General features: G+C 38.5%; 1 protein-coding gene across 1 annotated transcript in view; it reads right to left on the reverse strand.

The window, feature by feature from the left end:
- Positions 1-16218, reverse strand: part of LOC124595510 (mucin-5AC) — a 98435-nt gene that overhangs the window by 9434 nt on the left and 72783 nt on the right. The window contains 3 exon segments of the mRNA XM_047134273.1: positions 4459-4691; positions 9365-9453; positions 11503-11769. Coding sequence (XP_046990229.1) covers positions 4459-4691; positions 9365-9453; positions 11503-11769 — 589 coding nt within the window.

Consider the following 16218-nt stretch of genomic DNA (forward strand, 5'->3'; position numbering starts at 1 on the left):
AATTGGCTTTCATGTTTGGTGTGAATTCCTGGCATCAGCACCTTGCCTGATAGATCTTTGTGTCATGTGCTGTTCATCATACACCTCCATTTCTGGTCTAGGTACTTTTGTGTACTAAAGTGAAGTTATCAGCACCTAGTCCATTGCAGCCTGGGTCTAATTTCTTCCACGGCGGCAATACTGGGTGATTACAGTCTGGCTAGCAGTTTACTGCTGTTTGATCTCCTCCTCAAAAACTATCTGCATTACTGTAATGGTTCATTAAGGTATGATAACTCAACTGTACTTTGTGACATCCCCCACTGTACCCATCTCTCAGACCATACAGAATCCAAGAGCCTGATGAATGATGCAAAAGGAAGGACCGTAATGTAGACCACAAGCAATCTCACTGGTGGATGGTGTGCAGCCAAAGCCATGTTCTTGCGTTATACTTGTGCTCCAAATTGTGATGCAAGTCTACCAGTGAATACCAAACTGCATTCTCCCTCTCTGGAGCAGAATGCAAGTGATGCAGTATGCCCGGCGGGGTCAGGGATTTTCTCTGCCTCGTGATGACTGGGTGTTGTGTGACGTCCTTAGGTTAGTTAGGTATAAGTAGTTCTAAGTTCTAGGGAACTGATGACCATAGATGTCAAGTCCCATAGTGCTCAGAGCCATTTTTGATGCAGTATGTTTACAGTCATTGCTTCTCACTATCTGATCTACGTTACATCCATTCACTGACATTACTACAGCAATATTAACACCTGCATGCATAAACAACATTACAACAAACATAACACCGTTAAGCACAGAAGTATAGATAATTTTGACTGTCTTACGTTTCAAAAATAATATAGTTGTTCATTTATGCTATAAGCTATAAACTATGTAAAATGACAAAAAAATCTTTTGGAGTAAGAAGAAAAGGAAGAGGGGAAAATGAAAGTAATGCAGGTTGGTAGAAAAGCAGACAATGGAAGGTAGACATTATTCAAAATACAAAGCCAGGAGTAAAATCAAAAGTAGGAAAAAAGTGGAATAGTTTAGTTTAAGAAATGAAGTATTTGCACATGAAACTGAACAAATATCAAAGATAAGTGGTCATAATATAATTGTATTTTCACTGAAATCAAAGACAACACCCAAGTAAGAACAGTGGAGCAATCGCTGCAGAAGACAAGTATTATGCCAACCTCCAGAATGTTTACAGTAAGGTAACTGGTAAGGGCAAGAGACTACATTAAGTGGTGTATAAAAGGAGGAGTATGTACAAAATGTCAGTTTTTATTTTTATTTTTAAGGAAAACTGTTGTTTGGAGTTCTTTAATCTGATGTATATTTTGTTGATTTTGGAGGACTAAGTATTTTTAATTTATTTTGAAATAATTTACTGCACAAGTAATTTCTGCAGGTTCCAGTTACGCAAGATAACCTGGGAACAGTTTGCTAAAGAAGACAATGATTTATTTTGAGTTATAGTGGGCATCCAGCTGCATAGGTTGGCTACATTGGTTGTTGTGACATCAATTCCTGTTTGTGGTATAATGCATGGTATCATCCATGTTTTGTAAGGTGTAATACATTTTTCGTTGTGCACATTTGGACTTGTTACTCATTGAGTTGTGTTTCTCTCTTTAATACTGACTCTACCAAAGGAAATATTTAAGAGGAGAAGAAATAAGAGAAACAGATTCTACCAAATATGTCCAGTTGGAAGTTAAAAATTCAGCGAATGAGAGTAGGGCAAGCAATGCTGAAACAAGTTCTTCACCCCAAGTGGATCCCAAGAAGCAGCACGTGAATAGTAATTTAAGTGTACAGTGAAACCAGTGCCAGGGATATCAGTTTAGTATTACGTTTAAGTATAATAAAAACAATACTTGATCAAACTGCATGCTGTAATCTGTGTGGTGGAGAGAGAGAAATTTCTGAAAATGTCTTCAAAAGAAATGGTTTAGTTCTCAATTTGGAAGTCTCTTGTTCGAGTTGTGAGAGTAGGAAACAACTCTGGACATCTGAAAAATATAGAAACAATAACCTTTTTGAGATGAACGTTAGATATTTCTATGGGCTGAGATGCATCGTTAAAGGTCCTAGGGCTGGGAAAACTGTGTGCTCTTATGATTCCCTCACAACCCCCCCCCCCCACCAACGTTTCAATATACACAGATGCTTTAGCAGAAACAGTAAAAATAACTGCAAAAGAATAACTGAAATCTGTGACAGTACAAGCAATTGAAGAAAATTATGGTAATAGTGACATCTGCATAGCATTTGATAGGTCATGGCAGGAAAGGGATCATCAATTTAAAACTAATGTGCAGCTGCCATAAGTATTACTACCAGAAAGGTGCTTGATGTTGAAGTATTGTCAAAATCTTGCACAGACACTCAAAACTGGATACCAAAAATGAAAAACAACTACACAAACACAACTGTGAGTAAATATGAAGGCTCCAGCACTCTCAAGAACAATGTGGGGTTCACCATTATAAATTCATTGTTCGTGGTGATTCCAGTTCATTCACATCAATAACTGACAGCAGACCTTACGACAATCTAACACTGCAAACGTTAGAATGTGTGTCACATGCAGAAAAAAAAATGAGTACCTGACTGCATAAAATGAGGCACAACTTTTCCAACAAAAAGCTCAAAGGTGGCAAAACTATTAGAGGATGTTTGACTGACAAAACAGTCAATCATCTAACTGAATACTATGGCCAACCCATTGGAAAAATACTAACAACCTGGAAGCAGTATGAGTAATGTTGTTCTACAAGACATGAAATGATGAAAATCTACTACATAACTTATGTTCTACCGACTGATTTAAAGCTGAGGCTGGGGCAGCATATATCCACAGAAACATCATCCCTGAGGCTGTTGGAGCTGTAAGAAAGACAGTACACACAGATCTAGCTCATCCACATCATCTGAAGAAATTTCTGCAGGAAAAACTCAAAATGTAAATGAGCCTTTCAACCTTGAAATCACTGAAGTTTGGCGTCAATGATGCTGTTATCACTTTCAGTGATGGAAATGCAGTCTGAATAAAGCTTCTGAAGTGATTTGGAATTTAGTCTGGCCATATTACAGAAGCAATCCTACAGGAACTGGATAGACAGTGCATCTCCAAGGTAGAAATTGTGGTCAAAAATACAACAGAAAGTGCAATTTCTAAAAAACTACACTTTTTGCAAATGTTTCTAACTATCCCAGAAACTACTTAAGTGAAAGCTCTGAAATTTTTACCTCTTATTGAGAATGATGATATGTTTATGTGGATATACAATGGTAGAGACAGAACTTTTAGTTTGATTATACATCAATTATATCTTGATTCCTAACGAACTTAGAACTTGATAGTACATTAGTGAATGTGTAAGATATGACTATATCCTAGCAAAGTTTTATTACCTTGGATAGTTACAGAGAAAACGAGATACAAAATGTTAAATTTAAGTTTATCAGGATGGGGCACTGATAATCCTCTTAGAAAACAGTATCTGTTGTTTCCTGTAAAAAAAAAAAAGGTCATAAATGATGAAGGGAGGGTGGGTTTATAAGGTTGGGCTATAACATGTACAGCAGCTCCACTTGGTAACACATCAGTCATGTTTTATTTATACTATGACCACTTACTAACTTTGTGAATCCAAAACACACCAATTTAAGTGAAAATGAGAAATACAGTTGAATTATTAATAAATAAAAAAGACACTATCTGGATCAGAATTTCTTTTATTGATTACTACTGAGATTTCAGCTCTGGCACCACAAGGTGCACCAGAAGATCATCTGCAAGGAAGATAAAAACCACTAATTGTCAATAAAAGAAACAGTGACCCCCCCCACCCCCACATATTAATACAACTGAGACCACATATCCTATAACATGGCATCAAATGTGAAGGTGGAATTTCTGACTATCTACATATAATGGATTTTTAATTACTCTAAGCCTTTTCTGTTCCTATATGTTGAGATGGTAAGATTCTGACTGTCATTTATTGCTAAATTAAGTCATATTTTTGACATGTAAAAGTTATCGATATTCAGCTGACCTAATGTTTGAACACTGCATCTCTCTGGAACAAACTAAATTAGATGTTTGTTTCCAATAGCAAATATGCCTCATTACAGCTTTCTGTAACCTCAGCCATACTCCAACAACCAACAAGCAGATAAAACGGCAAAGTGACGATAAATAGGTAGCCAGACCTGGCTCTATTGTATTACAAAATACAAATGTTCTCAGGATAGCAACATCTCTAGTAGGCCAGACTTCTTGCAGGCATGGGTCATTATAATGAGCAATTGTTACTATAGAGACCTAATTAGATATTCATATTCTGTAACACAATTTAAATAAAAACAGACAACAACTGTGAAAAAGACAAAGGAAGATCTTTGCTTGCTTAGAGAGAGAGAGAGAGAGAGAGAGAGAGAGAGAGAGAGAGAGAGACCCACCATGTCCTCCATTTGTGTACTGAGGTGATAAACCTTCCAACCATTCAGTTTCTGCAGGACATGTTTCTGATTGGCCAAATCACTGACAGTAGGTCTCCTTTCATCCTTTGGCTTCACATCACTATACCGTAGAAAATGATTATGTCGTGATTTCCAAGTTTGCCTGTAACTGCTGATAAGTGAAATTGGAGGACGTTTTGGAATATATATTCTCTCCTCGGTTTCTTCTGCCACTGAAAAAAATGCATATATCATATATATACACACACACACAAATATTTTGACTCATTTTCTACATAATACATAGGGACAATTAAATGATCATAACATCTGGATTATGTAATAACAACTTCAGGCTTAGAGCAGTTTTCATCAATATTTTATTAGCATACAACATTCAATTCCAGATGACTGCTAGACTCTAACAAGGCTGCAAAGCATAATGGTATTACATTAATGTTACCACTTTTTCAATCTTTTAAGCTTCTTGCATAAAGTACATTTTTCATTAAAAAAACTTCATTAAATTACATACAGTACTTTCTTTTTCATTTTACACCTGCTAAAATTGCAATGTTGAACATACAATTTTACGTTTCTTGCTGTACGCTGACTATTCCCATTGTTTTCTAATTTTAATAAGTTGGTTGGTTTCTTGCCTCCTAGCATACCATCCAATCTTCTGACAAGTGTTTTGGATTACTACTGAATCGAAAAAACAGTGACACACCACACATCCTACATATGTCAGCACAGAGCTGCTTCCATGCTGCCAATGAAATAAGAAGTGTGCACCACTGTTTATGCCATTTTCTACATTTACACAATTACTTGCAATTCACACTTACATGCCCTATGTTAGTTGGTGGCAATGAAACATTTTCACATTCAGAAGAGAAAGTTGGTGATCGAAATTTTGTGAAAATATCTCACTGCAACGAAAACTGCCTTTGTTTTAATGACTGCCTCTAGCTTGCTTATCATATCTGTTACACTCTCCCCCCTTTTCCGCAATAAATACAAAACGGCTTGCCGCCTCCTCAACTTTTTCAATGCCCTCCATAAATCCTATGGGACAGCAGTACTCTAGCAGAAGACAAGTCTCTTTACTAGACCTGTTGCATCTTCTAAGTTTTCTGCCAATAAAATGCAGTCTTTGGTTTTCCTTTCCCACAACATTATCTTTGTGAGCATTCCAATGGCAGCTGAACAAATTTTAATTCCTAAGTATTTAGTTGAATAAAAATGATCAATTTTTGAAAACAACAACAACAACAACAACAACAACAATAATAATATGAAAAGGTTAATTGTTACCCACCACACACACACACACACACACACACACACACACACACACACACACACACACACACACAGAGAGAGAGAGAGAGAGAGAGAGAGAGAGAGAGAGAGAGAGAGAGAGACCACTTTCTCTGGCTGCTGCAGCCAGACAGTTTGTGAGTGGTGAATGTGTATGTGCTTTCCACTTCAGAAGGTTGCCTGTGGGCAAAAACTATAGACTATAGCATTCTTTTTGTTGTGTCTGTCTGCTACTCAACATCTCTACATGGTGAGTAGCAATCAGCAATCTACCCTTTTCATGATACTACTACTATTATTATTATTATTATTATTATTAATCCATTCTTGACTTTCCATTGTTCAGTGTTTGATACTGTAATTGGATGCATAAAAAAGATCTGTTCATCTAGCAGAGTACAAGAAAACACACAAAGATTAAAGAAATGTTAAAGTTTTCAGAGTCAGTGGCTTCTTCTTCTTCTTCTCCTTCTACTTCTAGCAGAAGGGTTGAAGGGAAAGCAAAGGAGGATGAAGGAAAAGGGCTGGCAAGGTTTACGAAATGGGGAGAGTCAAGGAAAAGTCGCCTAAAATCCTGGGTCAGGGGGGACTTACAAGATGGAATGAGAAGGAAAGATAGATAGTTGGGGACTGCACCAGAAGACATTTAAAAATCTGAAAGCTTAAAGGTGGAAGGTATGGTAATAAGCAAAACATATTACTGGAAAAACATTGTGCAAGAGTTAATAAGAGCAGAGATCTAGAGGCATTATATGTGGTAGAGGGAGAGTGGGGAAAAGGAGATACAAAAAAAAGATACAGAAAACTAAAATGGAATGAAGAAAGGAGTAGTTACTGAAACAAACTGCTGAGGCCAAGGAAATTAGAGAAGATAATGAATGATAATTTAATCCAGCTGAGTGGTGAACACCGAGGGCATGTAACACCAGTCCCCATCTGTGGAGTTCCAAGAAAGTCAGTAAAGATGGTATGTATTGTGAAACAGGGTCGATGTCACAAGTGTCACACTGTAGAGCATTGTCTACAACATGGCAGTCGAAATCTTTGGTGCCTGTTTCACCACACACATCACCTGGATTCCCTCCCCCCTCCCACCTACTACTTCTTTCACAGAGTTCCACAGGGGGGAATTGGCGTTACAACATGTCCTTGGTTCTCGCCAACCACTTAGTCTTAATAAGCGTTAATCGTTTTCTGTAATTTCCTTGGTCCCAGCACTTCTTCTCAGTAACTATTCCTTTCTTCATTCTCTTTTAGTTTTCTGTAACTTACTTCCTGGGCCTTCTATTTGTTCCCACTCCATACCTCTACCACATGTAATGCAATTAGCTTTCTGCTCTTAACTCGTGTTTTATAAATTATAATGAATTAATACAGCTCTCAATGTTCGTCTGATGAACAAAAGTTCCATTGTAAGGATTATGCAACATAACAATTTGAACTGAGTGCCAACCATTCCCTTGATTTTTTGCTTTTTAGAAGCACACAAACAATTTGAAACGAAATTGTACAATGAACAAACCTTATAATGTACAGAAAACTGCATTAAAGCTTATGTCGGATAAAATCAAGATGTTCCTAATTTCATCCTTACACATGAAACGGAAAGGAATCTGATTGCATTGACAAACTGTGCCGAAGATCAGTCTTGCAAGTCATTGTTCACTAAGCAAACAAATTTAACATAGAAATTCACAATTATACTTCTATGTTTAGTCAATAATGGTGTTTTTATGAAGACCAAATTTTACATACCAGTTTGTACCAGGTTCTACACAGACAGTTATTACACGAGCAAAAAATTTAGCAAAATTTGACATACTTCATTGAATCAAATGTTTTAAACACAAACATTCATTCAGCAAGATCTTCAGCAAAATTTACATAATATAATGGAGTCACACCAACTCCCAAATGTATTTGCAGGCACTGTCAGCAATGACTTTGTTGACAAAATTGTCATGCAGTGACAAAATTGTCATGCAAGGAACAGGCTGCCATTTCAGTTAAAAGGAAGAGTGGTTTCTCCAATTCTCTGTGAAGTAGCATTCAATTGTGTCAGAAAACTTTTAAGGGCACTTTATATTTTGTTAGTTTTAGGTACAAACACGGGCCATTATTAACACAATATTAAGTTTTAACTGATTTCGTAGACTTTCCTGGCGTAATAACTTCTGATATTCTTCACAGGTTTGCAGCCGGATCATGTCGTCGTCCAGACACAATATTTCGGCGGACCAGCTGGCCACCATCTTCAGGTGAGTTAATGCTAGTGCACTGCCTCACCGGAACTGAATTCCAGCTACAATGACGGAAACCTTTATACACCATGAACAGAGCATCGCACATGCACGAGATTATGGGCAGCGCCTCCTGGCGGCAAGTAGACACACAGCGTGCTGGTGGGAGAAGACGGCAGAAATGATAAATCACAACAGCACTAGTTGGAAGAATCCAGTGATCGAAAAGAAGACCGTTGTTGTTTAATGTCAGACAAAATCGGATTCCATATCTTACTTAGAGGAAAACCTTTATCCCTGTTAATAATATTACGGGATAATATAATTTCAATGGATGCTTTAAGAACACATTCCCAATAGCGAGAACCAGGAGAGATCAATTGTGTCTTGTCATACATCATCCTGTGTCCTTCGTTAAGGCAATGTTCCGTCACTGCCGACTTCTCAGGCTGGAACAACCGAGTGTGCCGATGATGTTCCACACACCGGTCCTGAATAGTTCGAATAGTCTGACCAATATACTTCTTTCCACAGTGACACAGAATTTCATAAACCCCGGGCCTCCTCAAGCCCAAATTATCTTAAACTGAGCCAAGAAGTTTTAACTGTCACAAAATTACAATCAAACCCTTAGTCCCGGATGTTTCTTGACATAGTAATAATAGTAATAGTAGTAGTAATAATAATAATAATAACAACAAAACAAAATGCCAGATACTATCATTTCTAACACTAGAAAAATAATGTTCTACAAAACAAATATAGGTGCTAGAATGTACATTCTATCATGACATGATACATAGTAAGTAGTTGCCCCTTTTATATTGTCACACAAAGCCATTGTCATTTTTTGACTTGGATTAATGTAGAAACACTTACAATCATTCAAAGCAATAGTCTCCAAAAAGTCGTCTATATAGCATTCAGTTATCTGATATGCTTTGGATAAAGGATTTATCAAATACTGGTTTCACTGAAATTTCTGTGATGTTTCAAAAGTAAGTAAAAATGTTTTCACTATTTAATATGGAATATCACAGTCCTGGCAGATTTCTATGTCTACATTTCACTACTGTATCTAACAGGAGTATCATCAGTACTTTCTTTTATTTATAACTCAAAATGTACTGATCAGTTTAAATTGTTGCACTGTGCTTTCCCATATACAACATTTTGTTGGAATGAACACACACACACACACACACACACACACACACACACACACACACAGAGAGAGAGAGAGAGAGAGAGAGAGAGAGAGAGAGAGAGAGAGAGAAGGGGGTCCAAAGTTATGTTAATTCCTGCTAACAGTTTTGTCTATTCTCATAGTACACAGGACTTACCTTCTTTAACTTCTTTCTTAACTTTTTCCTCAGAAATAAATTCCATTTCATCTTCACTAAATTTTGGTTCATGCAGCTCATTTCTAGTTCTGAAAAGTGACAGAAAACAGTTTCAGTATTCCTGTAAAAAATTTTCAAATTACCTACAATATGTATTACATGCTTGGTACAATGCAATAAACTCTTGGCCTAAAATGATACCGAGTGTGGACGACTCGTACTGAGTGTGGATGACTCAGAATCAAACAGAATAATACTGTCTACAATAAATATAAATATTAAAATAGGCCTACATGAATTATTGTGACAAAACTAGAGTGACAAATACACCATTCAATTTTCATATTCCATGCTAATTCCATTAAGAAATGTGGCTTACTTTTTACACAACACAATTAAAACAAGAGGGGGAAAGAGGGGTGTAAGATACCATAGTTGATCATCAGAAGCATTTCACTAATACATTCATTAGTTTATTATACCACTAATAATTACTGAATGAACTAAGAAAACTGGATATTAACAACAACAAAAATACGGACAACTCCGATTAATATGTACAGCCGAAATTTAACTACTTAGAACGAATATTTGATTAAATCCTTAACAGTATGAAAGGAGCAAAATACAGTAATGACACTGGGCCACAAATGTCTCACTTATATGTTTTAATGTCTATGCTTCAAACAAGACTATTATGACACTTTATGTTTATGATGCAACATCCTACATCATAAGATTATCATCACTTGTAAAAAAGTGACGAGTACAATGGACAACAAAATTCTTTTGTTATGAATTTTAATTTTATTATAAGAAAATAAGTTACAGGATCTTCTGATGTACAAAATATATGAATCACTGGGGGTGGACAAAATAACATGTAAAAAACCACACAGTATACTATGTCTTGTAGAAAGCTAGCACCATGGCACACTGCAACTACTGAGACGTAGTTGCTGTGCACAGTTGATGTGCCAAGTCTTGGACGTTATCAGTCAGTGTATTGAATGCTTTGTTCTGCAACGGTTAACACAAGCGCTCGATGAAATGTATGATCTCTCAGACTTAAAAAGAATGCAACTTATTGGTGTATGGTTAGTGGGAGTGTCTGTGATAATAACAGCTGAACTGTTTAATGTTTCACAAGCGACAGTATTCATGGTAATGAAGGCATACACAACACGGTAAAACACTATCAGCGAAGAGGAATATTGGGTAAAAGAGGAAGTTAGCTGACAGAGTACAATGAGCATTAAAAATGACTGTGGCCAAACAACAAAACTACCACAGTACCAGTGACTGCAGAATTCAACATTCATTATAGTAATACGGTATTGATAAAAGCACTGACAGGTGCTTTAGAAGGCTAACATTCATTGAAGGGGAGCAATTGTGAAAACTTTAATTACAGAAGCCAACACAAAGTTGCAAAAGAAGTGGTGCCATGATCATAAAAACTTAACAGTTTATAACAGAAAGAATGTGGTACGGTCCAATGAATTACGATTTACACTGTTTCCTACAAATGGCCGGGTTTATGTACAGAGAACACCAAACGAAGTCTACAATGTGCATGGGGAAGATTCAGTTACGATTTGGGAGGTTATGTCATGGTATTCAACTGTCCCTATAATTACCCTCACTGTCCAGATTACTGTGACCGAACATCTGAGCAATGAAGCGCTTACTATGACTAGCATACTGCTGCCAAACACTGCCATATTCAAAGATGATATTGCACCCAAAAGGTTCAGGTGTGGTTTGTGGAGCATCAGAATATCATCAAACATCTTCCCTGGCTAGCACAACTGCCAGACCTCAACATCACTGACCCATTGTGGTGAGGTTTAGAGCAGACAGTGAGTAGCAGATTTCCAGTTAATTCCAACATCATTTAAGGAAATTGTGGATGTTTTGGTACAAGAATGGGAGAACTTTCTGTTGGAAACATTCAGACACACTACACATTGCTTCTGCTAAGAACTGCATCTGTTCTCAAAGATAATGGTACCTGAAGAGCATATTTTTACAAATAAACCTCTCTGCAGAAGATATTTCTTCAGTCCAAAAAGTATCACACATTAAAATTAAATTATTATAATTACAGTAATACAGGCCAAGCAAGGTGGACTTACAGCTGTTGCTTGCGAGGCTTCTTCCGTGGACTCATCTCAACAGGTGGTTTATCTCCATCTTCATGAGGCTCTTGCTTTATGGGAGGTAGTGAATCATCACCACCTTCTCCGAGTCCTGGTGAAGAGGTAGCAGAGATGGTTGTTGAGCCCCCCGAAGAGATCCCTCCATTTCCTCTAGAATCTGGTCTCCTCGGAGATGGAGGTGATGGAGGTGTACTTAATGCTGCCAGAACTGGTGCCAGATTTTTTTGTGCTTTCAATGGTGACCTACAAGACATCAGCAAGAAGCCCAATATTTCAATTCTGGTGTAGAGAAACTGCACGATTTTTAATTAATGGTTTTAAAAACATTATTGTTGGGCCTACTTTCTAACATTTCTCATTAAGAGAACAGTTTGATCTTACCAACACAAAGTCATTATTCAACATATGAGCATTTACTAGTATAAAATGCTAAGTACTTTGTGTTCCAGCACGTAAACATGCAACAATGAGAACAATACCTTTAATTTGTTAGACAAGTGTTTAAGTATTTGGAAAGTATGTACATTCATATTTGCATTTTAAAATGCAAGATGTCACTTTGGTATCAGCTCAACAAAGGAAGATTTCGAGTTTCACGTCCTGTAATTGATGGAATCATTAGAAACCGATTGCAAGCTTCATTTGAATAAGTCTGGAGCAGAACATTGGATATTGCCATGACCTTTTGAAAATAACCATCCTCGGATTCACCGAAAGTGATTTAGAGAAATTAAAAAAATCCCAAAAACCTTAAATCTGAGGAGTCTTCCTGAAAATAAGGACAATACCACTGCCCCCAAAACCGAGTAACATTAGCTTAACAAATGCCAAAGAAAAAGAGGGAATATTAGGGTTTAATGGTCAGTGTCGTTAGAGACAGGGTACAAGCGGGTTGGAGAGCAATGGTGAAGGAAACTAGCCATCCAGCATTATCCTGAATCAATTTAAGGTGACCATCAGAAACTTAAATCTGGATGAGGAGGAACGCCAGGCTAAGGACGGCAGCGAACCTTATTCGCCCCGGTACCTCGTATGTACGAGAACTAGTGGGGACTCCTTTGTCTCGATGAAGCCTCGGTTTTTTGTAGGAAATTTAGAGGATAAGTTTCAGGAGGTGGAGGGCTTGTCCAAATGTGGTCGGGGTCAGTCATGATAAAAACGGCATCCTCTGGCCAGTCATGGGCATTACTCATTTGTGATGAGCTGGGGATGTTTCCATTACCATCATGCCTCATAAGAGCTTAAATATGGTCCAGGGTATTGTATTCCACAGGGACCTTCTTTTGCAGTCTGATGATGAGCTGTGTGCCAACTTAGAGCTACAAGAAGTTCATTTCATTCGGTGTGTCCATCAAGGTACGAAGGATAATCAGGTTGCCACTGGCACCTTCGTCTTGGCCTTCGAGGGTGAAACATTACTGGAGGTCAAGGTGGCTGTCTACCACTGTGATCTCAAGCCATATATCCCTCCCCCAATACAGTGCTTAAGTGCTGGAAGTTTGGCCATATGTCTTCCCACTGTACATCATCACATGTCAAGATTGTGGACGTCCGTTCCATCCCAATACTCCATGTGCCCCACCTCCCATCTGAGTCAACTGTGGAGAGCATCATTCCCCTTGCTCACCAGACTGCAGGATTGTAAAGTGAGAAAGGAAGATCATGGAATACTAGACCCAGGACAGACTGACCTACACTGAGGCTAAGAGGAAATTTGAGCACTTACATCCTGTGGCTATGACCACCTCTTATGCCGCTGCTACGAGAACAGTTGTAGCCCCCCCCCCCCCCTTGAGTCACTCCCTTCCCAGGTATCTGCTAGTGGGAAAGATGACACCCGCCAGTGGCCGAAGTGCCCAAAAGCAGGTGATCGTAGGGCTTCACGATCATCCTCCATCCCGGAGACGGAATCAGTGAAGCCCTCCCAGCCAGGGAAACCCAAGGATCAGCGAGAGAAATCCAGAAAGAAGACCCCCAAAACCAAGGGAGTAAGACTGCCTCATTCAGTGTTTCATGCCTTCCCAGTCTCATGATTACTTCATCCTCCAGTGGAATTATGGCGGTTTTTTTCCACCACCTGGCTGAGTTATGGCAACTGTTAAGCTTTACACCTACTTTCTGCAGTGCCCTCCAGGAAACCTGGTTCCTGGCAATGCAGACCCCTGTCCTTCGCGGCTACAGGGGATATTACAAGAACCGTAGCATATGTAATAGATAGAATGTCCAGTGGAGTTTGCGTTTATGTCATGAACTCTGTATGTGGTGAACCTGCGCCCCTTAAAAATCCTCTTAAAGCTGTGGCTGTCAGGATACGGGCGACGCAGGAATGCACTGTCTGCAATGTATATCTCCCTCCAGATGGTGTGGTACCCCTGAACTTATTTGCTGCACTGATTGATCAACTCCCTAAACCTTTCGTATTTTTGTGAAATTCTAACGCCCATCACCCCTTGTGGGGTAGCACCATGCTTACTGGCCGTGGCACAGATGTCGAAAATTTACTGTCCCAACTCGACCTCTGCCTCTTAAATACTGGTGCCACCAAACATTTCAGTGGGATGGCAATGACGAGAAAGTGGGCTAAAAATCTCGATGCACCATGTAAGGCGCCATTCCCCAACTGGGTCGCTATTCGGGAAAATTTTGAAAAATGGAGGTCAAACCCCACAGGGGGCCATCACATAAAGGCTGAAAGGTGAGAGTCTCCCTTTAGTTGCCTCTTACGACAGGCAAGAATACCTCGGGCCTATTCTAACCTCCATGCCCGCAGGGGTGGGGGGGCTTGTGAACTTGGTCATAAACCAGAGATCTATAGAAAGGGTGTAACAATATATGCACCTTGGAACCCTTTTATATGAAAATTGGGGTAACTTGCAAGAAATCGAGATTCACATCAGGAAAGAAAAAAGTGTGTTTCAGAAAATGAGTGCTGTCTTTAAAAGCCATAACCTAGCTCTAAGAACAAAACTCAGACATTTGCACTGCTATATACATTGTGTGCTATATTGGATAGAGGCATGAACCTTGATAAAAAGAAGAGGAGGAGGAGGAAGAAGAAGAAGAAGAAGAAGAAGAAGAAGAAGAAGAAGAAGAAGAAGAAGCTGGAGGCCTTTGAACTGTCAATTCATAGGCAGATCCTGAGAATACCTTGAATCCAGTGACAAACATGGAAGTTTTGAGAAAAATGAACACAACACCTAAATTAATCAAGGTTATGAAATGCTGAAAGTTGCAATATCTAGGACATTGCATGCACAATAAAAATATGTATGATTTGCCACAAAACATACTTCACGAGATAATCAACAGCAAGAGAGGTCCTGGAAGAAGATGAATATCTTTATTTAACAACCTTAGATGCTGGTTCAATATGTCTTCAACAGAAATATTGCATGTTGCTACCACCAAGAGAAGAATAGCCATTATGATCGCCAACATCGTAACTGGACAGGCACCAAAAGAAGAACAATCAATGACATTTTTTGAGGTGGTTGTTAGTATTTTGACTACTAAGAGTATTAGTGAAACATTCACTTATTCAACTGTACTTTACATTTACTGCATGAGGTGATGTCCCAACAGGGCAAAATTTTGAAATTTCCAATACTGAAATTTCCTATACTTCACATCTGCTGTACGAGGTGATGTCTTAATAGTGCAAGATTTCAAAATTTCCAATACTTGTTTCGTGATACAGTATCTGGGAGAAAGACTTACTTTTTAAATATTTTTAAAAGACATCTTGGTAGCATCTGACAGTTAAAAAGTTTTTATTCTTAAAAGCCACAACTGCAAATCTGATTTTTATCAGTTTTCAAGTAGAACATAGTGAAACTATGTAAACTTTGTTTCCGCAATTTCACTGCATTCCACCTGAAAATGGCTAGATGACAAAACTGCAATAGCAGATTTTAAAAATGAATATGAGGATAGTTATTTGGTTTTAAACCAAAAAACATTTCATAGTACTTTTTTTGTAAGTTTCCAAATAAAAGTCTGCAGCCCTGGTACATTCTGAAATCCCTGCACCAAAGTACTGTCGCTTGCTGTCAGGGGAGCCTTCATGCTGGCTTCCATAGTAGCACACCTCAGTGGGGAGACTTTAGTGTCTACCAGGACTGGGAACTTTTACTAGCAAACAAATAAAACAATTAATTATGTAACTTTACTTTTTGAGGTATCAGTAATCAAAACTTTACAACCACACTTTCAATAGTCTTCAGCAACAGTAACATCTTTTTAAAAGTTTTAATCTACTATGATCCCTTATCAGAAAAATCAATCCTGTTGCAGTTTCCAGAAGTAGCCTGTGTTAGAAGAGTTTATCAAAATCGAAAGCCAAATGATAACCAGTCTCTTCTTCTCCTCCTCCTCCCCCCCCCCCCCCCCCTGCCCCTGTCCCCTTCATTGCCTTTTACTGTGTGTCTTTACAAGATCGGTATTGTTTGGCAATGTTGGTAACAGATTGTGGCCGTAAGCCCTTCCTGAAGCCACCACTTCCATGGTACAGAATATGTGTGCTCCATCTGTTGGCGTCTGGAGTGAATTCCATGTTCTAGTGTGAGAATGATCCCTGACTCTTAGTGTAGCACATATTTGAGGTGGGATATGGGTACCAGATTAGTTTTACCTAGGTGGATGTGGGAAACCACCTAAAAACACATTCAGGCTGCTCGCTCAGTAGCCCTTGTC

The sequence above is a fragment of the Schistocerca americana genome, chromosome 2 (assembly GCF_021461395.2).
Source record: "Schistocerca americana isolate TAMUIC-IGC-003095 chromosome 2, iqSchAmer2.1, whole genome shotgun sequence".
Taxonomy (NCBI): Eukaryota; Metazoa; Arthropoda; class Insecta; order Orthoptera; family Acrididae; genus Schistocerca; species Schistocerca americana.